The sequence below is a fragment of the Palaemon carinicauda genome, chromosome 13, assembly GCF_036898095.1.
Source record: "Palaemon carinicauda isolate YSFRI2023 chromosome 13, ASM3689809v2, whole genome shotgun sequence".
Classification (NCBI taxonomy): domain Eukaryota; kingdom Metazoa; phylum Arthropoda; class Malacostraca; order Decapoda; family Palaemonidae; genus Palaemon; species Palaemon carinicauda.
The window spans coordinates 133,898,191-133,924,582 of NC_090737.1; the positions used below are offsets into that span (position 1 = coordinate 133,898,191).

General features: G+C 40.9%; 1 protein-coding gene across 2 annotated transcripts in view; it reads left to right on the forward strand.

Annotated features, from left to right (window-relative positions):
• LOC137652465 (mitochondrial disaggregase-like) overlaps positions 1 to 26,392 on the forward strand; it is a 101,794-nt gene that overhangs the window by 58,563 nt on the left and 16,839 nt on the right. The window contains exons 1-4 of one of the 2 annotated variants that reach the window (XM_068385853.1): positions 4,579 to 5,120; positions 6,753 to 6,908; positions 8,050 to 8,808; positions 17,855 to 18,009. In XM_068385853.1, coding sequence (XP_068241954.1) covers positions 4,686 to 5,120; positions 6,753 to 6,908; positions 8,050 to 8,808; positions 17,855 to 18,009 — 1,505 coding nt within the window. In that variant the 5' untranslated portion in view covers positions 4,579 to 4,685. Of the gene's footprint in view, positions 1 to 4,578; positions 5,121 to 6,752; positions 6,909 to 8,049; positions 8,809 to 17,854; positions 18,010 to 26,392 lie in introns of those variants that run through there. The other variant, XM_068385854.1, reaches the window with a different exon arrangement.

A 26,392-nucleotide genomic window follows, 5' to 3' on the forward strand; every position in this document is an offset into this window, starting at 1 on the left:
TGTTAACACCTTGTTATCATCAGTTTTGGCAACCTATTGTGATCAGTTTGGACTTCTTAAATTCTTCTTTCGTGTGCATTGCCCTACCTATGAATGCGGCCAGATCCCTGTTAGGATTTTTCAGCGTACCTAAACTTACGTCTACTTTCATTAGCTGTCCTAATTTTGGGCATAAAAATAAATGTTCGGTAGTATATTCTTCATCTTTGCACAGGTCACCCAAATTATCTTCATATTTTCCCCTGAAATTCACTTTTAAATTGAGCATATTTAATCTTGATTTAATAGAAGTTTACAGGTCACACAAACTATCCTCAGATTTTCCCCTGAAATTCGCTTTTAAATTGAGCATTTTTAATCTTGGTTTAATAGAAGTTTACAGGTCACAAAAACTATCCTCAGATTTTCCCCTGAAATTCGCTTTTAAATTGAGCATTTTTAATCTTGGTTTAATAGAAGTTTACAGGTCACACAAACTATCCTCAGATTTTCCCCCGAAATTCGCTTTTAAATTGAGCATTTTTAATCTTGATTTAATAGAAGTTTACAGGTCACACAAACTATCCTCAGATTTTCCCCCGAAATTCGCTTTTAAATTGAGCATTTTTAATCTTGATTTAATAGAAGTTTACAGGTCACACAAACTATCCTCAGATTTTCCCCCGAAATTCGCTTTTAAATTGAGCATATTTAATCTTGGTTTGATAGAAGTTTACAGGTCACACAAACTATCCTCAGATTTTCCCCCGAAATTCGCTTTTAAATTGAGCATATTTAATCTTGATTTAATAGAAGTTTACAGGTCACACAAACTATCCTCAGATTTTCCCCCGAAATTCGCTTTTAAATTGAGCATTTTTAATCTTGATTTAATAGAAGTTTACAGGTCACACAAACTATCCTCAGATTTTCCCCCGAAATTCGCTTTTAAATTGAGCATTTTTAATCTTGATTTAATAGAAGTTTACAGGTCACACAAACTATCCTCAGATTTTCCCCCGAAATTCGCTTTTAAATTGAGCATTTTTAATCTTGATTTAATAGAAGTTTACAGGTCACACAAACTATCCTCAGATTTTCCCCCGAAATTCGCTTTTAAATTGAGCATTTTTAATCTTGATTTAATAGAAGTTTACAGGTCACACAAACTATCCTCAGATTTTCCCCCGAAATTCGCTTTTAAATTGAGCATTTTTAATCTTGATTTAATAGAAGTTTACAGGTCACACAAACTATCCTCAGATTTTCCCCCGAAATTCGCTTTTAAATTGAGCATATTTAATCTTGATTTAATAGAAGTTTACAGGTCACACAAACTATCCTCAGATTTTCCCCCGAAATTCGCTTTTAAATTGAGCATATTTAATCTTGATTTAATAGAAGTTTACAGGTCACACAAACTATCCTCAGATTTTCCCCCGAAATTCGCTTTTAAATTGAGCATTTTTAATCTTGATTTAATAGAAGTTTACAGGTCACACAAACTATCCTCAGATTTCCCCCGAAATTCGCTTTTAAATTGAGCATTTTTAATCTTGGTTTGATAGAAGTTTACAGGTCACACAAACTATCCTCAGATTTTCCCCCGAAATTCGCTTTTAAATTGAGCATTTTTAATCTTGATTTAATAGAAGTTTACAGGTCACACAAACTATCCTCAGATTTTCCCCCGAAATTCGCTTTTAAATTGAGCATTTTTAATCTTGATTTAATAGAAGTTTACAGGTCACACAAACTATCCTCAGATTTTCCCCCGAAATTCGCTTTTAAATTGAGCATTTTTAATCTTGATTTAATAGAAGTTTACAGGTCACACAAACTATCCTCAGATTTTCCCCCGAAATTCGCTTTTAAATTGAGCATTTTTAATCTTGATTTAATAGAAGTTTACAGGTCACACAAACTATCCTCAGATTTTCCCCCGAAATTCGCTTTTAAATTGAGCATTTTCAATCTTGATTTAATAGAAGTTTACAGGTCACACAAACTATCCTCAGATTTTCCCCCGAAATTCGCTTTTAAATTGAGCATTTTCAATCTTGATTTAATAGAAGTTTACAGGTCACACAAACTATCCTCAGATTTTCCCCCGAAATTCGCTTTTAAATTGAGCATTTTCAATCTTGATTTAATAGAAGTTTACAGGTCACACAAACTATCCTCAGATTTTCCCCCGAAATTCGCTTTTAAATTGAGCATTTTCAATCTTGGTTTAATAGAAGTTTACAGGTCACACAAACTATCCTCAGATTTTCCCCCGAAATTCGCTTTTAAATTGAGCATTTTTAATCTTGGTTTAATAGAAGTTTACAGGTCACACAAACTATCCTCAGATTTTCCCCCGAAATTCGCTTTTAAATTGAGCATTTTTAATCTTGGTTTAATAGAAGTTTACAGGTCACACAAACTATCCTCAGATTTTCCCCCGAAATTCGCTTTTAAATTGAGCATTTTCAATCTTGATTTAATAGAAGTTTACAGGTCACACAAACTATCCTCAGATTTTCCCCTGAAATTCGCTTTTAAATTGAGCATTTTCAATCTTGATTTAATAGAAGTTTACAGGTCACACAAACTATCCTCAGATTTTCCCCTGAAATTCGCTTTTAAATTGAGCATTTTCAATCTTGATTTAATAGAAGTTTACAGGTCACACAAACTATCCTCAGATTTTCCCCTGAAATTCGCTTTTAAATTGAGCATTTTCAATCTTGATTTAATAGAAGTTTACAGGTCACACAAACTATCCTCAGATTTTCCCCTGAAATTCGCTTTTAAATTGAGCATTTTCAATCTTGATTTAATAGAAGTTTACAGGTCACACAAACTATCCTCAGATTTTCCCCTGAAATTCGCTTTTAAATTGAGCATTTTTAATCTTGATTTAATAGAAGTTTACAGGTCACACAAACTATCCTCAGATTTTCCCCTGAAATTCGCTTTTAAATTGAGCATTTTTAATCTTGATTTAATAGAAGTTTACAGGTCACACAAACTATCCTCAGATTTTCCCCCGAAATTCGCTTTTAAATTGAGCATTTTTAATCTTGATTTAATAGAAGTTTACAGGTCACACAAACTATCCTCAGATTTTCCCCCGAAATTCGCTTTTAAATTGAGCATTTTTAATCTTGATTTAATAGAAGTTTACAGGTCACACAAACTATCCTCAGATTTTCCCCCGAAATTCGCTTTTAAATTGAGCATTTTTAATCTTGATTTAATAGAAGTTTACAGGTCACACAAACTATCCTCAGATTTTCCCCCGAAATTCGCTTTTAAATTGAGCATTTTTAATCTTGATTTAATAGAAGTTTACAGGTCACACAAACTATCCTCAGATTTTCCCCCGAAATTCGCTTTTAAATTGAGCATTTTTAATCTTGATTTAATAGAAGTTTACAGGTCACACAAACTATCCTCAGATTTTCCCCCGAAATTCGCTTTTAAATTGAGCATTTTTAATCTTGATTTAATAGAAGTTTACAGGTCACACAAACTATCCTCAGATTTTCCCCCGAAATTCGCTTTTAAATTGAGCATTTTTAATCTTGATTTAATAGAAGTTTACAGGTCACACAAACTATCCTCAGATTTTCCCCCGAAATTCGCTTTTAAATTGAGCATTTTTAATCTTGATTTAATAGAAGTTTACAGGTCACACAAACTATCCTCAGATTTTCCCCTGAAATTCGCTTTTAAATTGAGCATTTTTAATCTTGATTTAATAGAAGTTTACAGGTCACACAAACTATCCTCAGATTTTCCCCTGAAATTCGCTTTTAAATTGAGCATTTTTAATCTTGATTTAATAGAAGTTTACAGGTCACACAAACTATCCTCAGATTTTCCCCTGAAATTCGCTTTTAAATTGAGCATTTTTAATCTTGGTTCAATAGAAGTTTACAGGTCACACAAACTATCCTCAGATTTTCCCCCGAAATTCGCTTTTAAATTGAGCATTTTTAATCTTGATTTAATAGAAGTTTACAGGTCACACAAACTATCCTCAGATTTTCCCCTGAAATTCGCTTTTAAATTGAGCATATTTAATCTTGATTTAATAGAAGTTTACAGGTCACACAAACTATCCTCAGATTTTCCCTGAAATTCGCTTTTAAATTGAGCATATTTAATCTTGATTTAATAGAAGTTTACAGGTCACACAAACTATCCTCAGATTTTCCCTGAAATTCGCTTTTAAATTGAGCATATTTAATCTTGATTTAATAGAAGTTTACAGGTCACACAAACTATCCTCAGATTTTCCCCTGAAATTCGCTTTTAAATTGAGCATTTTTAATCTTGATTTAATAGAAGTTTACAGGTCACACAAACTATCCTCAGATTTTCCCCTGAAATTCGCTTTTAAATTGAGCATTTTTAATCTTGATTTAATAGAAGTTTACAGGTCACACAAACTATCCTCAGATTTTCCCCTGAAATTCGCTTTTAAATTGAGCATTTTTAATCTTGGTTTAATAGAAGTTTAAAAGTACAAGTGCCAAACCAACACGGGTAGTGTTTAGTGAGGAGCCGCTCTAAAGATTGATTTCATATTACTACTAATCACCGACCGACTGACGCAACATGAACAGAATTTCCTTCGAGAAGTTACTTGAAGAGTGATTACTCATTCCTCTAGTGCAATGTATAATTTCTTTTTCTAACCAAAAAGGAAAAAAATGGAGCTGTTATCTAAAAACATAATAAATGTGCTATACCGTTTAAAGCCAATTCGGTTACTTAATAGACACAGAACTGTGAAAGCGAACCGGCCACCGGACTCTACCGATTCATGTACCCGGAGAATTTTGTATCCTTTCTTATATAGAAATAACATAAATTTTAATGCAAATAACTCATTTGAACGTCCTTCAACATTCGGATATTTCTGGAGGTGGTTCATGTTGCGAAGGCTTTTGTCTTTAATGAAAATTTACGATGTACCGAAAGTAGCCCTTTCATCGTATCCGGTTAAATATCGGGCCCAAGCAAGTTTTGTGTATGCCAAACTTGGATTGATAACTGCTGCCTGTTTGGATATAAACAGAAAGAAACAAATTGAAGAGAGGGAATTTTTGCTAGCAGCTATGGTCGGAAATGTCGATCGGTTAAAGGTATGTATCGGTCGAGGTGGTACTTGAGGCGTTAGCTCCCCCCCCCCTTAGTTATGTAGGTAAGGACACGGTGTGTAGGTTAGGTTAGGCGGGAAAGTTTAGGTTAGTCAAATTTCCATTTTTAGTCAACGCATGAGGAACTGGCCGCTGATGTACAAAAGCTCCATAAACGGAGTACGAAAAAAGACCAGGTAAAATTATAGAATGGTGCAATGAACGGTTTGTAGAAAATAAGACTTGTGTTTAATGTATTTTGCAATGCTTTGAACATTTTTTAATGATTCTTGGCTGAAATCAATAGTTTTTGTGTTATGGTGGGTCGACTACCTTAACTGATAAACTATGGCTTTGCTGTGGGTATCGTCATCAATTTCGTTCGAAACGCCTTAAAATATTGAGTACTGGTTTAACTGTGTTGATATTTAAAATAACTTTTTAAAACTTTGTTGTTTCTGCCAGTCATCGTAATAAGAAAAGTTACCGTGATCAAAATGGGGTAATAGAAATGAAATGCTGTTTAAACGGGATTTTTCCATTCCATTTTCTATATAGTCATTCGTAGTAATGTTCATCATACTATAAATAATTCCTTAAATCAATTAGCTAATGATTTACTGTTTTGGTTTTTGCTCTGCCGTATACTCACTTCACTCGCAATTAAACATTATCTCATTGCTCCTATGTTCTGGCAAGTGGAACGTGTTTCGCTATGCTTGTTAGCCCCTAGGGCTAGTATTTTGGTGATAATTATCAAGTATACAAACTTGAAGGGGGGAATAATCATTTAACAAAGAGGGGAGTTGTAGCTTCACACTCTAGCATCTGTTTGAACATGGATTAAACTTTGATTTCCAATAATCAGACTAAATATACCAAAGACACATTTCTACCCTAACCTTTTGTTATTAACATGATAAATAGAATAAGAGTTATGATTTTATTGCAAATTCCAATGTTGAAAATAAAAAAAAACCGAAGAGGTTTAGAATATAAAACGTTGGACCCTTTGTTCTGTTTGAACAAGTAACTCATGACAGAAGCACCACCTATCAGCGTTTTTCTGAACTACTGGGTGGAAGGAAGCTCCTGTGGCTTGTGCTAAGATAACAAAAGGAGCAAAATGGGTAATTTTAAAAATTTTGTAACTTCATTAATAGAGTTTTCATGGGCTCCAGCGCCAGGCTCTAGAGCCCTACTGGCCCAGGCTTCTTGCTATATAGCCCATATCCATAGGTCCATCCAGGCTTCCACAGTCAATGCTTTTGGGGCGAGAAATTAACTTTGGAATGGAGACCAGTTATTGACCTCTCAATGTCAAGTTTGTTTGTCCAACCATTTCAGTATGGAGATAGTTCATTTAGTACTGCAGTTTTCCATGAGAGAGGAAGACTTCATGCTTTCAGTTTGGTTTGCTAGGTAAAATGCTAAATTATCTTGAATTACACATTATATGCGATAGGAACATGCATCAAGTTTCTCATTCATTTCACTTTCCTTTCCAGGAAATAGAAAAAAATTATTGCATTTCTAAAATTTTACAAAAAAGACGTTAATTTAATATTCTTTTCTTTTAAGATGGGAGACGTATTGGTTGTGGTTTTCTCATACTTCAAAAACTCCACTTTTTTTCAGGAATTCATCGACAAAGTTGATGTGAATTGTCGCCATCCCTATGGCTGGACTGCCCTTCATGCCGCTGCAATGAATGGTCGGGCTGCGGCGGTGAAATTTTTACTTGATAAAGGTGCAGATCCGAACCTTCCTGATAATTTTTCCACCATTTTCCAGGTAAGAAAAATGTAAAAGTTATTAAAAGTGCTTTTAAAGCATATTTGTCGTATTTTGTGTTTTAACAAAAGTTTGTGGTTATGATATTTTCCATCACTTTGTGAGGAAGCATTTTTATTAGGTAAAGGCATCAGATAATTAAGGAATAATAAACCAAAATTATGTGTCCAAAATTTACTTGGAAGTTTGTAAGGTTTTAATGATTTTGTTAATACATGACAGGGTTAAAATTACAGATGAAAAGACCCATGTTTAAGCTTCATGAAGATATGTTAACAAATATACGTGGCAATTGGCTGAATTTTAGTCAAGGAAAGAGCCAGAATACATATACACATTTACAGTAAGTCCTACATTTACAACAGCTTTGATTTACAACATTTTGTGGATACAGTACAGCTCCCAGTTTCATTTTATTCTTATTTTTTAGATTATTACTTTAGTTACTACCGTGTTAGCGTAGGTGAATGATGTCAGTACTTATCTACAGTACTGTATTTAGATGTGTTACAAATTATATCAAAACGTGGGATTGCTTTGACTGAGCATTGTTGAGTTATAATTTTTTGGATGTTAATAAATGTGTGAATGTTCACTACAGTACATTTGTACTTAGGAGGTTCTTCACTTCTTAATTCTATTATAGTGTTGATTATCAAAGGAGGACTGTATCATGTAAGATTACTGTGTACAGTACTGTGTACAGTACTGTGTTAAATTATGTAATTACATATTTTTGTTGATGTTTTATAAAGTCTATAATTAGATGTCACTGCATTGTATATAGTACAGTATGTATGTCTTGATGAAAAACAGATGCCATGCTGTATTGTCTGGAGTTTATTGGATGTATACAATCTTATAGATTCACGGATAGGCAAAAGGCATGAAACCAGTTCCCGTTTTTGTATGTAAGCTGGTTAAATACTATAAAATTTTAGTCAAACAACTGCCATGTGAGTGAAATTATATGTATCTTTCAAGAAAGTTAGCTCATGTAAGTTCAGGAAGCTACTATATTTAGATTTTTTCACTTTAAAAATATTTGGTATCAATATTGTATTGGAAAAGTGTACTAACCCCTATATCCTTTGAATTGTGAGTCTGATTAATAGGTTACTTAATTTTTCTAATTATATAGGTTGCAAGAGAGAACAGAACTTCTCCAGTAAGTGTGGAAGTGATTCGGGAATCGGAATTCAGTACTCTTCTCAATCACAATCAGATGTTCCGTGGATGCACTGCACTCCACTATTCTGTTCTCGCCGATAACCAGGAGTGTGTGCGTTTCTTGTTAGATGCAGGAGCAAACCCCATGCTGGAAAATGAGTATCGATTCAAGCCGGAAGACTACGCGAAAGATATCGGCATGCGAAAGATGATGCAGAAACACTCCGATCTTTATAGGAGTAAGCTAAAACAGGCTGAAATGGAAGAGAGGAGAAAATTCCCTCTCGAACAGAGGATAAAACAAAGAATAGTAGGACAGGAAGGAGCCATAGCCACGGTCTGCGGTGCCATACGTCGGAAAGAAAATGGTTGGTATGATGAGGAGCATCCCTTAGTTTTTCTATTCCTAGGGTCGTCTGGTATTGGTAAAACCGAACTTGCCAAGCAAGTTGCACAGTATTTGCACAAAGGGAAGGATGCTGCATTCATTCGTATGGACATGTCCGAGTATCAGCAAAAGCATGAAGTGGCCAAGTTTATTGGCTCACCGCCTGGTTATATTGGCCATGAAGATGGAGGCCAATTGACGAAAAAATTGAAAGCATTCCCCAATGCAGTAGTCCTATTTGATGAAGTAGAAAAAGCTCATCCAGATGTTCTGACAATATTATTGCAGCTATTTGATGAAGGTCGGCTTACTGATGGCAAGGGCAAGACCATTGAGTGTAAGGTGAGCTAAAATTCTCGTTGTTGCCTTTTGTATTTCATCGTGTTATGATTTGTATTTGTTTCACAACAAACTTATTTACATTAGTTTACGTTTTTAGTCTTAACTAATCTTAGAGAATCCATTCCAGGTTTATAAGGAAGTTATCATCTACTTGCTGCCTAACTGAACTTTGCATGGTTCCCTGGGTTTCACCTAGGTAAAGATGTTCGATTTTTTTGCACGTAGGATGTAAACAGCAGCTCAGAATAACTCACTATTATTCTTATTGTATTCTTTTTTATTTTGATACATTTACTATGCTTTCCAGATCATATAGCTAAGAGTGGTAAGAGGCACCTTATAATTAGGTATGCCTTTAAAAACAAATAACCAGTATTACGTTTTAATAGCACACTTTTGAAACACTTAAAGTTGTCAGCTCTGTTTTAATTTTTTTTTTTATCTCACAGGATTTAATCAAGTTTTGGAAATGTTATTAAAGATTTTTGTGTACTATACCAAGTTCTGCACATTTTCATATCTGTTCACATCATCATTAAAAAAAAATATATGTCTGCTCTTCCTTCTATGGTCTTATATAGGAAATAACATCTCTTCACTTTCTTGTGTCCTGTACTGTGTCATCTTGAACTCCTATCAGGTCAGAGTCTTCATCTATCCCTTTTTTATATGATTTCCTGAAGTTATTTACAGGCTCTCATACTTTGACTTCCAAACAATCTCAGTCTTGGATTTCTCAATCTCTCTTGCAACGTCTTAAAAATAGATCTTGTGACATGTAGGAATTTGTCCACTCTTGAAACTTCTAGAAATTGGTCTCCAATACCCTGATGACTTAAAGACCTCAAGTAGTCCACTGTAAACCCCAGAAAAATCATGGTCACTTCTTCAATGGCATTATTCTCTATTAGGCTATGCTTTCTACTTCTTACTAGAGAGCTAGCATTTTCACTGGGTTGTGGTAGTAAGATAGAAAGGCTATTGGAGTATCTGCTAAGGTATGAATCAATCCTAAAAGGTGACTACACCCCTCCTTCAACACCTGGAAAACCCAACATTTAACATCTAACATCTCCCCTTGAGTCCAAAAAAAGTCCTCCCACTACAGGAGTATGAAAGCTCAGAGTTTCTGTTAAGATTTTGTTGTTGCTTTAGTGTTCCTCCCTGTTCCTTGTCCTCTGGCCATATGAAAGGGAGGCTTCTGAGGTTCTGATCTGGCATTAATTCTCACATTCCAGCTAGATAACAAGTGAGGAGCCATTACTGGATTTGTTACTACCTAGGCTTCCTGAAAGGGGCATTTAAATTTAAGCAGGTAGGTTAGATTGTTCTTTATTCAATACATGTTAGAAAATTTTTTAATCTTGCCTGCAATCAAGCAAAAATCCTAATGGGGAGCTGTTTGGATTCTTGTCTTCACTGGCTCCATCATTTAAAGTGTGATCTAAGCACTCAAGGAAAGTATATAGTGTGTTTCTGACATTGTAATTTTCATTCAAGATACTTGCTTCAAGATCATTACAAGAAGATTATTGATAATTTATATTGGGGACTTCACAATGGAAAATACTATTGTAATCCTTCTGCAAGGTTAGCCACATCTTTAGGTGACAAATAAGTCTTACATTTAGCCTCTGCACTCCTTTTAAAATGGTCAATTGAAGGGGAAAAGCTAAGATCCTCAGTAGGAGTAGCGCTACAAGAAGAATTCTCAGCCCTATGGTAAGACTTGGGTCTTTTGGGTTTCACAGCTAGTCAAAAGAAAAGAAGGTTTGAAAAGGGAGGATTTATGCCATACTTTATTTGACGTTTTTTTTAACTTCTTTCTCATAGCTTTGGAAGCTTTAAGCCTAATTATATATCATTGAAACAAATTAATCAAATTAGAGATGTAGGAGTAATCATTTATTACCTCGGATTTACCAGTCTTGGATTCCATCCAGCAGGGAAAGAAATATTGATGGTGACATGTACTCTATATCAGTCATACTCTTCCTCCCAAGATATTAACACCTGATATCAAGGGAAGGTAACCTGATTTAAAAATGGCTTTAAGCACCTCCTGAACAAATCTGGTTTCTACTGTGGGAGATGAATGATTTTGAGAAACACCTTGATTTATTCCTGAACCAGGAGAAATTAACGTTTCTCCATGATCCTACTGAGAAAATGCTATACGTAATTGAGTTGAGATTCGGGAAAAAATTGATCTTCCCTGACTTAATAATAATTCTCCAGAGAAACTGTTACTGAAGCACTAGACACCCGAGAGTGAAGCCAAGGGTGGCAAAATTTTCCAGCGTGGTATTCATAATCGTAAACTGCTAGTTTTCAATATTTAACTTAGCCGGTGATTATAATAGCTGCAACTCTGTTGCTCGACAGAAAAACTCTACGGAAAAATTCGCCAGCGATCGCTACACAGGTAGGGGGTGTACTCAACAGCGCCATCTGTCGTTCAGATACTCATTACTCATTATAAACAAAGAACTCAATTTTCTCTCTGTCGGGCTACCGGCAAGACCTACTAATTCGCTGTTGCTGACTGGATTTGTTTTCACAACTATTTGGTGAAGTACACTATTCTAGTTTTGAGCTTTCGCTATGCAGGTGTTTTATCTTCATCTTAAAACTTGAACTCGTTTTGGATAGATTTAATTATGGTGACAAAGAGAGTATGGACTTGCTTTCACTTTTAAATGGCCGACCCTTCCCTTAAACGGAAGTGTGTTTAGGCTTTTAGTAATTATCTTATCACGTTATAGATTTTCCTATATATATTTTATATCTCTCCACCTTTATTAGGCCTCTTCGATTAACTTTCCATTTTTTATACAGTAAACATATAAAAATAAATTTTAATGCTTTGTTTATATAGACCTTTCCTGAGAGTAGGCGGTCCTAACTTGGAAACCGAAGTTAATCAACGTTGAGCCCTTTATATCGTCTTTAGTTTTTAAAGAGCTAAGGATTTAAAACTTTTAAATGTAATTTTTTATGAAAGAATTTCTTTGATAGTCTTCGTACTGTTTTCAAAGATGAACTAACGTTTAGTTTTTTATGCTACGCAGTTGTTGACGTTCAGGACGTTCAACATGCGCTCTATCGTTACGATAGAGAGAGAGTGTATCACGGTTTCACTTTGCAGTAAGAGTAAATCGATTCTGACGTTTTGTTCATTCTTTCTTAGCTTAAATGTTTTAAATTCTAATTTAAAGGAACTTTTTATTTGAAAAACCTTTCAGTTTTTTCCTTTAGTCAAATAACATGTTTTTTTGACGATATATAATTGGGCTCTTCTCTTAGGTGCGAAATCAAGAGAGAAAGAGAGAGAGAGATAGAGACGGAGGGAGAGAGAGGAGAGAAAACGTTCCGTTCAAGCGGGTAACGTTGTTCTCGTGTTACTCGCGTCCCTAGTCGCTGTACGGGGAGGAAGGATAAAACGTTTTTAGGTTTTTATTCTCGTCCCCAGGCTATGTGCGGTGAGAGATTGAAAACGTAGTTATATGAACTAGTGTTTAGTCTCTTTCCCAGCCACTGATTTTTCTTTTTATCTTAAAATATGTTTTCTGTTTTTTGCTGGTATTATGAGCTTGCATTATACGACTAATTTCGCAATTACTACCTTTTAATGAAGGGTAGAATTGCGTGTTTCAGGTAGAAATAAGTGCAAAACAGAAAATCGAAGTGATAAAGTGATATGCGCAAAGTGTTACAGTGTTGCGTCCGAGGCGCAAAGTGTTACAGTGTTGCGTCCGAGGGTTCGTCTGTTCGTGCCTGTCGTTCACCTAGTCCGGGACCTCTTACAAGCTCCCAAGCCCAGGGGAGAAGTAATGTCAAACGACTTATGGGTTCGAGAGGCCTTGACCAACGAACAGACGTTTTCCCTCTATGGTATCGGGTGTATCTTACCAAGATCTCCCCTACCATAAGACGAGAGAGACGTTGTTTCTCCTCGCCATCCGTAGGCTTTTCGCATAAGAAACCTGTCACAAGGTTTCGAAGCCCTTAAGCGAAAGTCAGTCCTTTCAGGACAGGTCCAGCGTCCTGGTTACAGCCATTAGGACAGCTCTGACCCTATGCAGTCATCGGATAACTGCTCGCCGCCTAACAAAAGCGTAACACAGACTCCGAGAGTCTTTTTTTTTGTAGGCAAAGTGTTGCGGTCACAGACGTTACCCTCGTCTATTACCACAACCATTTCCGTTGATCCTTAAGGGGTTGTATGGCAAAACATGCAGTATATGCTTGCCTCCCTTATGGAAGACTATTCTACCGATTAGTCCGTTGAGTCTAGCCGTTTATCTCATCGATATCCTGGCTTTCAGCCAACCTAACGTTCCTTTGTGCTTACTGTTGACGTTGGCGTAGCTTAGTCACGCCAGTCAGGTTGTTTAGAACCACACTCGATGCGGTCTCGTGTGGTTTTTCAGCCGCATTTGGACGTTAGGCCACTGGCTGATGCTCCTGTTGACGTTCAAGACGTTCACTAACAATCGGAGTTGACTTGTTTTGATGCTGTGCGTCAACCTCCGCATTCTAGAGTTGTTTTGACTGCTCAGTCTAGGCAGTCAAAGCAGTCTCGAGTGGACGCTGTGCGTCCTCACGCACCTGTTGTGGTTGACAGTTCAGTTGTTGACAGTTCACAGACTGTCAAGCAGTTACATGACGTTGCGTTCTGGTCCGCTACTAATGCACCAGTGGGTGTGGACTCTGCTTGTAAAGCATTGCCACCACGGTAGGTCTCTCCCTTGCTTGAGACTCAGCTTTTATCGGACAAGGTTCCTGTAGATGAGGAAGTTGCTGTTCTCCCTCCTACTGATATTCCCTTGAGGACTCTGTCAGATGGAGAGGAGCCTAAAGCTGCTTAGCCTCCTATGGACTTTAATTAAATCATGAGGATTTTTTTTAAGGATCTTTGTCCGGATCTTTTTGTAACTGCTGCTCCTCGTTCGCCTAAACGTCAGAGCTTACACTAGGCCTAGCTACTTCGAAGCCGTTGTTTTTAAGCTAGTGCTCTCTCGCTCTCCTAGAGAGCTTTACGTTGGCTAGGCGACTGGTTTTTCACCAGGAGGAGTTTGGGGGATACAGCCTTTGCTTTCCCTTCTTTTAAACTGGTTTATAGAGCGAGAGTCTGATATGACACGAGAGAAGTTTTCGGCTTGGGAGTTCATGCCTCTGCCCAGATAGACTTCTCAATTCTGGTAGACTCTCCCTGGCGCCTAGCCAGGAGACGCTCCAAGTTGTTTACAGGTCAACTTCACAGCTGTTGTCGAGCCTTTGAAGTTTTGCTGTACTATTATGTCACGCATAACAAGGCTTTCAGGGATGGTAAACGGTTCCGCCTCAGTCGCTAACCCCGTCTGTTGCCACACCTGCTCCCGTAGACCCTAAATGGGCTTTGCTGCAAGACATGCAGTCCAAGCTTGCGTCCTTGATAGAGGACTTAAATGCGGAGAAGAACCTTCTGGCCAACAACCTTCCAACCGGTCGGTTGTGCGCCCTGTTAACGCTGAGGTAACCTACTCGCGTCTGCCAGTTGAGGTGGTTACTCCACCGATGCAATCCAGTGTGGGTTGCCAGCCGCACGTTGACATTAAGCGACGCTCGGAGGTGGTTGTTGACGTTCAGGACGTTCAACAACCAGCAGAGGTGACTTGTTTTGACGCAGTGCGTCAACCTCAGCAACCCGGTAGGGTGTTGACTGCACAACCCAGACGGTGTAGACAGTCTCGGGTTGACGCTGTGCTTCCTCGCGCGCCCATGGTTGTTGACAGTTCACAGACTGTGCAGCAGTTCCATGATATTGCGTGCGGCTCCGTCACGCATCCACCAGTGCAACCGGATTCAGCGAGCCAGACGTTGCCCACTCCTTTGCCGTTTCCTCATCAGTTTCGGATGAGGAACCCTCTGATGAGGACGTTGCTGAACAACAAGACGATCAGCCCCCAGCCCTGCTATCCATCCAGAAGATGCTGAAGAAGGAATGCTGCTCAGTCAGGCTGTGGATGAGTCTGGTAGGGACACTGTCATCCGTGGATCAATTTGTGTCACTAGGAAGACTACACCTCAGTCCTCTTCAATACCATCTTGCTTTTCACTGGAAAAAGGACAAGACGCTAGAAGCGGTCTCGATCCCGGTTTCCGAAAAGATAAAGTCTTGTCTGACTTGGTGAAAGGACAATATCAACCTAAGAGAGGGTCTTCCCCTGGCTGTTCAGACTCCCAACCACGTTCTCTTCTCGGACGCATCGGACGTAGGCTGGGGTGCGACATCAGACGGTTGGGAATGCTCGGGGATATGGAACTCGAGTCAAAGGACAATGCATTTCAACTGCAAGGAGCTACTGGCAGTACGTCTGGCCTGGAAAAGCTTCAGGTCTCTCCTTCAAGGCAAAGTGGTGGAGGTGAACTCGGACAACACCACGGCTTTGGCGTACATCTCCATGCAAGGAGGGACCTACTCTCTGACGTTGTACGAGATTGCAAGGGACCTCCTCACCTGGTCAAAAGGTCTAAACTTATCACTAGTAACGAGGTTCATCCAAGGCAACTTGAATGTCATGGCAGATTGTCTCAGTCGGAAGGGACAAATAATTCCAACAGAATGGACGCTCCACAAGGATGTATGCAAGAGACTTTGGGCCACCTGGGGCCAGCCAACCATAGATCTCTTCGCAACCTCGATGACCAAGAGGCTCCCAATATTTTGCTCACCAATCCCGGACCCAGCAGCAGTTCATATAGATGCCTTTCTCCTAGATTGGTCACATCTAGATCTATATGCATTCCCTCCGTTCAAGATTGTCAACAAGGTACTGCAGAAGTTCGCCTCTCACGAAGGGACAAGGTTGACGCTAGTTGCTCCCCTCTGGCCCGCGAGAGAATGGTTCACCGAGGTACTTCGATGGCTAGTAGACGTTCCCAGAACACTTCCCCTAAGGGTGGACCTTCTACGTCAGCCACACGTAAAGAAGGTACACCAAGGCCTCCACGCTCTTCGTCTGACTGCCTTCAGACTATCGAAAGACTCTCGAGAGCTAGAGGCTTTTCGAAGGAGGCAGCCAGAGCGATTGCTAGAGCAAGGAGAACATCCACCCTTAGAGTCTACCAATCGAAGTGGGAAATCTTCCGAAACTGGTGCAAGTCAGTATCCGTATCCTCGACCAGTACCTCTGTAACTCAAATAGCTGACTTCCTCTTATATCTGAGGAAAGAACGATCTCTTTCAGCTCCCACTATCAAGGGTTACAGAAGCATGTTGGCATCAGTCTTCCGTCACAGAGGCTTAGATCTTTCCAACAATAAAGATCTACAGTACCTCCTTAAGTCTTTTGAGACCACGAAGGAGCGTCGTTTGGTTACACCTGGTTGGAATTTAGACGTGGTACTAAGATTCCTTATGTCAGACAGGTTCGAGTCGCTACAATCAGCCTCCCTGAAAGATCTCACCTTAAAGACTCTTTTCCTGGTATGCTTAGCCACAGCTAAAAGAGTCAGTGAGATTCATGCCTTCAGCAAGAACATCGGATTCTCATCTGAAACGGCTACATGTTCTCTACAACTTGGTTTTCTAGCCAAAAACGAGCTGCCTTCTCGACCTTGGCCAAAATCGTTCGATATTCCAAGCTTATCGTATGGTTGGAAATGAACTAGAAAGAGTCTTATGCCCTGTAAGAGCTCTTAAGTTCTATTTAAAACGAACTAAACCTTTACGAGGCCCGTCTGAAGCTTTATGGTGTTCAGTTAAGAAACCATCTTTGCCTATGTCAAAGAATGCTTTATCCTATTTTATCAGACTGTTAATACGAGAAGCTCATTCCCATCTGAATGAGGAAGACCAAGCTTTGCTGAAGGTAAGGACACACGAAGTTAGAGCTGTCGCAACTTCCGTGGCCTTTAAACAAAATAGATTTCTGCGAAGTATAATCGACGCAACCTATTGGAAAAGCAAGTCAGTGTTCGCGTCTTTTTATCTTAAGGATGTCCAGTCTCTTTACGAGAACTGCTACACTCTGGGACCATTCGTAGCAACGAGTGCGGTAGTGGGTGAGTGCTCAACCACTACAATTCCGTAATTCCATAACCTTTTTAATCTTTCTCTTGAAATGTTTTTATTGTTGTTTTTGGGTTGTCCGGAAGGCTAAGAAGCCTTTCGCATCCTGGTTGATTTGGCGGGTGGTCAAAGTCATTTCTTGAGAAGCGCCTAGATTAGAGGTTTTGATGAGGTCCTGTTGTATGGGTTGCAACCCTTGATACTTCAGCTCCTAGGGGTCGCTCAGCATCCTAAGAGGATCGCGAGGCTCCGTAAGGAAGACATACTTAAAAAGGCAGAGTAATTGTTCAAGTCGACTTCCTTACCAGGTAACCTATTTATTTTGTTTAGTTATTTTGATAACTTCTAAAATGAAATAAAAATTCTTAGCTCATATGATGTAAACATATTTTGCTGGTCTCTACCCACCCCCCTGGGTGTGAATCAGCTATTATAATCACCGGCTAAGTTAAATATTGAAAAATGTTATTTTGATAATAAAATAAATTTTTGAATATACTTACCCGGTGATTATAAATTAAATTACCCTCCCTTCCTCCCCAATAGAGACACAGTGGACCGAGGAGAAAATTGAGTTCTTTGTTTACAATGAGTAATGGGTATCTGAACGACAGATGGCGCTGTTGAGTACACCCCCTACCTGTGTAGCGATCGCTGGCGAATTTTTCCGTAGAGTTTTTCTGTCGAGCAACAGAGTTGCAGCTATAATAATCACCGGGTAAGTATATTCAAAAATTTATTTTATTATCAAAATAACATATTTAGAGGTGCTAGTGGTGCATCAGTAGACGGTACAGGCATGCGTAAGAGGAACGTTCTTTTTCTTCTGAAGCAGGCTGCAGCGACAGATATTTCTTCAAGAAAATAAAGCATTTATGTTTGCTATTTTGTAATAACATTGTATTCTCCACGCTTAACATTGTATTCTCCAGGCTTGGTTTATGAATGGTACCTATGTTGATTGTTTATTCGAAACTTCAATCTTTACAGGATGCAATATTCATCATGACATCTAACTTGGCTAGTGATGAGATTGCTGAATACGGCATACAACTTAGAGAGGAAGCTGAGAAAATTACAAAACAGCGTTATGAAGGTCAGCCGGAAGATTTAGAGATTACTGAAACCATTACTATATCTCGTAGGTAAGAAATTTTTATTTTCTTTGTATATTAGTATTATTGTAGGAGGTTGAGGTTAAATGGTTATAAGTTGTATGAAAAATACAGTATGTATTTTATATTTAAATATGATTTGGTCACATACATCAAAGTTATTTCTTCAAAAAGGCCTCATAGCTATAATTGAATAAAGCAGTAGAAGAATGTTGGATTAAACTTTCAGTGCACTGTGGAGCATTTGGTTTAAACATTCATGCTGCTTCTTATAAGGTCTATTTATATCCATGGGTCCACCTGTAGAGCACGTTCCAAACATTTACTTTTTATATCTTAGTATTACAGCATTCAGGGTCATTTTTATTTTTACTCAAGATATTTTGTGATCATTTTGTTTGAAGTTACGCATATCATCGTCATTATCATAAGTATTTTCATGTCGGTTCCTCCCTCTATAGGGTTGTACATTTTGTTGTCACTGATGAAATTTATCCATTATACACTTCATCTTGTGTAATTCCCTATATCAGCTCTAGTTGACACGGCAAATCTTATTCAACTAGAAGTATTTCAATAAGGGGTTTGCCAGGATTTTAATATATCATTAGTGGTCCTCAGTACGAGTAAGATCTGTTCCTACGCCCTAGTGTAAGTCGACTTTTGATGTAAATCAGAATACACCTAAATACATTACTGTAGAACATGGTACTTTTGATATTACTGCTGGTAATGATGAAGATTTAGGAAAGCACCTTGTGACAAAATGTAATAACTAACAGTAATCTCTTGGCATCATTTAATAAAATTGTTGAAAGAACTTAAAGCCCAAACAATAAATGATAAAGATTAGTGTTTTATGTCATAAAATCATAAAGATAAATGAAATCAGTAACGGTATCAGTGAATGTGAGAGGTATCATTATGCTGTAGATAAAAAGATCTGATATGAAAAGTGAAGACAGACAGTTTGCGGTAGGACAGAAGGTGACGGTTTTTTTACCGCCTTGGATGTTAGTGAAATTTTTTAGCTATTTTTGAAATAATGAAATGCTGGCCAATTGACAAGAGAAACTTTGACCTTTGCATAAAAAGAAATTGCACGGCTCATTTCATTATAGAAGGTTGTATTGGTCACAGTATTTATGATGTTAGAAGTCTTATAACTAAATTTCATTCATGAAAGTCAAATAAATGGAACTATGAGATATATCAATCAACAGATAATATGAATCTGTTAAGTTACTTTCAAAATGGCTCATTCAAAGCAAATACATACAATAGTCCATGAAGTTATTGGATGAACATCACCTTAACCTGTTTTAAGGGAAGTTGCCAAATTCAAAAGGAAAAGCTTATAATGTAGGTTTTTTTTTTTCTTTTTTGCTTTACTCTTTGCTAAACAGGAAAAATGTAAAGGCATGACTACAATAGTCACAACATTGATGAATGAACAAAGTAAGCATTGAGATATAAATACAGAATAGTATTAAAAAAGTAAAGTACAGTGGAACCTCTACACACGAACGTATCTACATCCGAATTTTCCAACATCCGAAGTAAAATTCGAACAAATTTTTGACTCTACACCCGAATTTTATTTCGACACACGAAGTAGCAATTTTCGTCGTACCAGTTGTATCCAAATTTTTCAATATTAATCTTACCCGTTGATCATGTAGCTGCAGCTCTGCTGCCCGACAGAAAAAACCTACGGGCGGAATACGCCAGCGATCGCTATACAGGTGGGGGTGTACATCAACAGCGCCATCTGTCGAGTAGGTACTCAAGTACTTCTTGTCAACACAGAACCAATTTTCTCTCTGTCGTGCCACCGGCAAGACCTACTTGATACGCTGTTGTTTTCTGGAGTTGATTTTCACGTTATTTGGTGAAGTATTCTCTCTAGTTATTAGCTTTCGCTGTGCAGAAGTTATCCTCAATACTTTCTCACTTTCATTGATTAGATTTTGGATTATTTGTTGACGACTTGGATAGATTTTGGATTTCCCCCCTTTGACTAATTCAAGATGTCTGACCCTACTCAAGTCCCCAAGTACAGGAAGTGTAGCGCTAGGGACTGTTCTAGGCGTCTTCCGAAGGCCTCTATCGATCCGCACACCGTTTGTTCCAATTGTAGGGGTAAAGCCTGTCAATTGGAAGATCGATGTGAGGAATGCGCTGGGCTTTCGGAATTCGATTTTCAAGAATTCCTTAAGTATGTACGTAGGCTAGAGAAGGATAGGATCAGGAGGAGTTCGTCTCGCTCTATTGATTTTTCCTCTCCCCATGCCCCACAACCTAATCCTTCCCCTGTAGTGGTTACACCCGACCCTCCTACTAGCTCTCATCAACCTTCGATGGCGGATATGATGCGTGCCATTCAGGCTCTTGGTGAGAGAGTTGAGTCATTAGCGAATGACCGCAATCAACTCATGGCTGACGTCAGGGAGTTGAAAGGTAAAAGTGCAGTGGGAAGTGAAGTGAGTGTCAGTGCAGTGAAAAGTGTCAGTGTTACGCATGAGGGTGCGTCTGTTCGTGCCTGTCGTCCTCCCAGTCCGGGACCTCTTGCAAGCTCCCAAGCCCAGGGGAGAAGCAATGTCGTACGACCAAAGGGTTCGACAGGCCTTGATCAGCGGACAGACGTTCCCTCCGTGGTTGAGGACGTATCTTGCCGAGATCGTCCCACCCACAAACAGACGAGTGAGCCCATTCATTCCTCGTCTGCGGAAGAGGTTTCTCGACAGAAACGCTGGACCAAGGTCTCACGACCTCTCAAGCGCAAGGTCCCTTCCGAGCGAGTCCAACGGCCCAGGTGTAGCCACTGGGTCAGTTCGGACTCGCCGCAGTCCTCCGAAGACTGCACACCTCCCAAGAGAGGTAGAGTTGTTCCGCAGCAGGCAATCACTCCGTCTGTTGCCGCACCAGCCGCTGTAGACCCTAAGTGGTCTTTGCTGCAGTCTATGCAGACTCGGCTAGCTTCCTTCATGCAGGAGTATCTTGCTGAAAAGGTTGACGCTGCACCCGTTAGCCTACAACCTGCCACGGTTGTGCGCCCAGCTGACACTGCGGCTGCCTGCTCCCACACTCCGGCTGTGAGAGCTCCACCACCTATGCGCAGTCGACCCTGCGAGACGCATGTTGACGTTAGCCGACGTGCGGCACCCTCCGTTGACGTGCGTGAGCTACCGCATCAGCAGGAAGGTGGAGTCAAGCTGCCGTGTTTTGACGCAGTGCGTCAGTCTCCGCAACCCACAGTGGTCCCCACCACGCACCACCACTCCGCTTTGGTTGTTGCCAGCTCTCAGACTGACCAACAGCGGCATGACGTTGGATCCAGTGCAGCTACGCATGCACCCGTGCTGCCGGATTCAGCCGTTCAGCTTTTATCTCCTCCTTTGCCGCTTCCTCCTCAGCATTCGGCTGAAGGAATCTCTGATGACGACGAAGCTGCGCATTTGGACGACCAACACTCCGACATAGATGAACCCAAGACTACGCCTCCCTCCTTAGACTTTAGGAAAGTCCTTGCCCTGTTTAAGGAGTTGTATCCGGACCAGTTTGTGTCTGCAGCTCCACGCTCACCTCCCTCTGAGTTCGCTTTAGGCATGCAGTCAGCAGCTCCTGCCTTTACGAAGCTCGTACTCGCTCGCTCGTCCAAGAGAGCTTTAAGGGTACTGGGAGAGGTGTTGCAGGCCAAGAAGCAACTTGGGAAGACATCCTTCATGTTTCCCCCGGCCAAGCTTGCTTCCAGATCTAGCGTCTGGTATGCCACGGGAGAGGTTCTCGGCTTGGGAGTTCCTGCCTCTGCCCAGGGCGACTTCTCAAGTCTGGTAGACTCTCCCCGCAGACTGGCTATGAGACGCTCCAAGATTTGCTGGACTTCTTCGGACATGGACCATCTTTTGAAGGGAGTTTTCCGTGCGTTCGAGATCTTTAACTTCCTGGACTGGTGTTTGGGAGCGTTGAGCAGGAAAACCTCCCCTTCGGATAAGGATTCTGCCATGCTCATCATGTCCTGCATGGACAAAGCCATACGGGATGGGTCTGGCGAGCTTGCGGCTTCTTTCGTGTCTGGAGTTCTCAAGAAGCGGGATCACCTTTGCTCCTTCTTGTCGGCGGGAGTCACCCCATGTCAGAAGTCAGAACTGATGTTTGCTCCGCTATCGAAGTGTCTCTTTCCTGAAGAGTTGATCAAGGGGATTGCCGCCTCGTTGATCCAGAAAGACACTCATGACCTGGTGGCGTCATCCGCACGTAAAGTCACAGCTTTGCCTTCCGTGCCTAGACCTAGGATGGACACACCAGCGTCTAGGTTCATTCCGCCCTTTCGTGGCAGAACCTCCAGCAGAGGAGGTACTCGTGCCGATAGTCAACGTGGCAACAAGAAGAAGGGTTCCAAGTCCTCAAGAGGCAGAGTCTGACTGCCACCTTCTTCAGACAGCAGTGGGAGCCAGGCTCAAGAACTACTGGCAGGCCTGGGAGAACAGGGGTGCAGACGCACAGTCTGTGAAGTTACTCAGAGAGGGGTACAGGATTCTATTCTTGCGCAAGCCCCCTCTAGCAACAACTCCCATCGACCTCTCTCCCAGGTACAGAGAGGAGGACAAGAGGCTAGCTTTACAGCAAGAGGTGTCTCTCTTGCTACAAAAGGGAGCGGTAGTCATAGTCCGGGACCATCAATCCCCGGGCTTCTACAACCGTCTCTTCTTAGTGGCGAAGAAGACAGGAGGGTGGAGACCGGTGCTAGACGTCAGTGCTCTAAATGTCTTTGTCACCAAGCAGACGTTCACCATGGAGACGACGAAGTCGGTTCTAGCATCGGTCAGGAAGGAAGACTGGATGGTCTCGTTAGAACTAAAGGACGCGTACTTTCACGTCCCCATCCACCCAGATTCCCAACCTTTTCTAAGGTTCGTTTTTGGGAAGGTGGTATACCAGTTCCAAGCCCTGTGCTTTGGCCTAAGCACGGCACCTCTAGTGTTTACCAAACTGATGAGGAATATTGCCAAATTCCTGCATTTAGCAGACATCAGAGCCTCCCTCTATTTGGACGACTGGCTTTTAAGAGCTGCGTCAAGTCGTCGCTGTCTGGAGAATCTAAAATGTACTCTGGATCTGACCAAGGAATTGGGTCTCCTGGTCAATATGGAAAAGTCCCAACTCGTCCCATCCCAAACTATAGTATATCTAGGTATGGAGATTCAGAGTCAAGCTTTTCGGGCTTTTCCGTCGGCCCCCAGAATCAGTCAAGCCCAAGAATGCATCCAGAGCATGCTGAAGAAGAACCGATGTTCAGTCAGACAGTGGATGAGTCTGATAGGGACGCTTTCATCTCTGGACCAGTTCATCGCGTTAGGGAGACTCCACCTCCGACCCCTTCAGTATCACCTAGCTGCTCACTGGAGAAAGGACATGACGCTAGAAGCGGTCTCAGTTCCTATCTCCGAGAAGATGAAGTCTGCACTGACTTGGTGGAAGAACAACATTCTTCTCAGGGAAGGTCTGCCACTGGCTGTTCAGACCCCCAACCACCTTCTCTTCTCGGACGCATCGGACACGGGCTGGGGTGCGACACTGGACAGTCGGGAATGCTCGGGCACGTGGAATTCGGATCAAAGAGCACTGCACATCAACTGCAAGGAGCTACTGGCAGTTCATCTGGCCTTGAGAAGCTTCAAGTCCCTCCTTCTAGGCAAGGTGGTGGAGGTGAACTCCGACAACACCACAGCCTTGGCGTACATCTCCAAGCAAGGAGGGACTCATTCGATGACGTTGTTCGAGATCGCAAGGGACCTCCTCACCTGGTCAAGAGATCGAAACACATCTCTAGTAACGAGGTTCATTCAAGGCGACATGAATGTCATGGCAGACCGCCTCAGCCGGAAGGGTCAGATCATCCCAACAGAATGGACCCTTCACAAGAATGTTTGCAACAGACTATGGGCCTTGTGGGGTCAGCCCACCATAGATCTGTTCGCTACCTCGATGACCAAGAGGCTCCCAAATTATTGCTCACCGATTCCGGACCCAGCAGCAGTTCACATAGATGCCTTTCTTCTGGATTGGTCCCATCTAGACCTTTATGCGTTCCCCCCGTTCAAGATTGTCAACAAGGTACTGCAGAAGTTCGCCTCTCACGAAGGGACAAGGTTGACGTTGGTTGCTCCCCTCTGGCCCGCGAGAGAATGGTTCACCGAGGTACTGCAATGGCTAGTAGACGTTCCCAGGACTCTTCCTCTAAGAGTGGACCTTCTGCGTCAGCCGCATGTAAAGAAGGTACACCCAAGCCTCCACGCTCTTCGTCTGACTGCCTTCAGACTATCGAAAGACTCTTAAGAGCTAGAGGCTTTTCGAAGGAGGCAGCCAGAGCGATTGCCAGAGCAAGGAGGACATCCACTCTCAAGGTCTACCAGTCAAAATGGGAAGTCTTCCGAAGCTGGTGCAAGGCGAATTCAGTATCCTCAACCAGTACCTCTGTAACTCAGATAGCTGACTTCCTTTTACACCTAAGGAAAGTAAGATCCCTTTCAGCTCCTACGATCAAAGGTTACAGAAGCATGTTGGCAGCAGTCTTCCGCCACAGAGGCTTAGATCTTTCCAACAACAAAGATCTACAGGACCTCCTTAAGTCTTTTGAGACCTCGAAGGAGCGTCGGTTGGCCACACCAGGTTGGAACTTAGACGTGGTTTTAAGGTTCCTGATGTCAGCAAGGTTCGAACCGCTTCAATCAGCCTCTTTTAAAGATCTCACTTTGAAGACTCTTTTCCTCGTCTGCTTAGCAACAGCTAAAAGAGTCAGTGAGATACACGCCTTCAGCAGGAACATAGGATTTACATCTGAAACGGCTACATGCTCCTTACAGCTTGGTTTTTTAGCCAAAAACGAACTCCCTTCTCGTCCTTGGCCCAAATCGTTCGAGATTCCAAGTCTGTCCAGTTTGGTTGGAAACGAACAAGAGAGAGTCCTATGCCCAGTAAGAGCTTTTATGTACTATTTAAGACGTACGAAGCATTTACGAGGACAATCAGAAGCTTTATGGTGCTCTATTAAGAAACCTTCTTTACCGATGTCGAAGAACGCAGTGTCTTATTACATCAGACTTTTGATTAGAGAAGCTCATTCTCTTCTGAATGAGGAAGACCATGCTTTGCTGAAGGTAAGGACACATGAAGTTAGAGCTGTCGCAACTTCAGTGGCCTTCAAACAAAACAGATCTCTGCAGAGTGTAATGGATGCAACCTATTGGAGAAGCAAGTCAGTGTTCGCATCATTTTACCTTAAAGATGTCCAGTCTCTTTACGAGAACTGCTACACCCTGGGACCATTCGTAGCAGCGAGTGCAGTAGTAGGTGAGGGCTCAACCACTACATTCCCATAATCCCATAACCTTTTTTTAATCTTTCTCTTGAAATGTTTTTATTGTTGTTTTTGGGTTGTACGGAAGGCTAAGAAGCCTTTCGCATCCTGGTTGATTTGGCGGGTGGTCAAATTCTTTTCTTGAGAAGCGCCTAGATTAGAGGTTTTGATGAGGTCCTTTAGTATGGGTTGCAGCCCTTCATACTTCAGCACCTAGGAGTCGCTCAGCATCCTAAGAGGATCGCTAGGCTCAGTAAGGAAGACGTACTTAAAAAGGCAGAGTAATGGTTCAAGTCGACTTCCTTACCAGGTACTTATTTATTTTATGTTTGTTATTTTGAATAACTGCTAAAATGAAATACGGGATACTTAGCTTCTAATGTTAACATGTATGCTGGTCTCCACCCACCCCCCTGGGTGTGAATCAGCTACATGATCAACGGGTAAGATTAATATTGAAAAATGTTATTTTCCTTAGTAAAATAAATTTTTGAATATACTTACCCGGTGATCATGAATTAAAGGACCCACCCTTCCTCCCCAATAGAGACCCAGTGGACCGAGGAGAAAATTGGTTCTGTGTTGACAAGAAGTACTTGAGTACCTACTCGACAGATGGCGCTGTTGATGTACACCCCCACCTGTATAGCGATCGCTGGCGTATTCCGCCCGTAGGTTTTTTCTGTCGGGCAGCAGAGCTGCAGCTACATGATCACCGGGTAAGTATATTCAAAAATTTATTTCACTAATGAAAATAACATTTTTCAATATTAAACTTACCCGATAATCATGTAGCTGTCAACTCCGTTGCCCGACAGAATTCTACGGGAGGGATACGCCAGCTATCACTATACTAGAAGGGGGTGTACTCACAAGCGCCACCTGTGGCCAGGTACTACAGTACTTGTTGTTGACGCCACCTCACTTTTTCCTCTGTCGTGCTTCCGGCAAGACGTTCTTGGATACGCTTATGATTTTGGAGTATTGTTCACGGTTTGGTGAAGTATTTCTCTAAAATTTGCAGCTATTCGCTATACTGGAAACTTCTATATT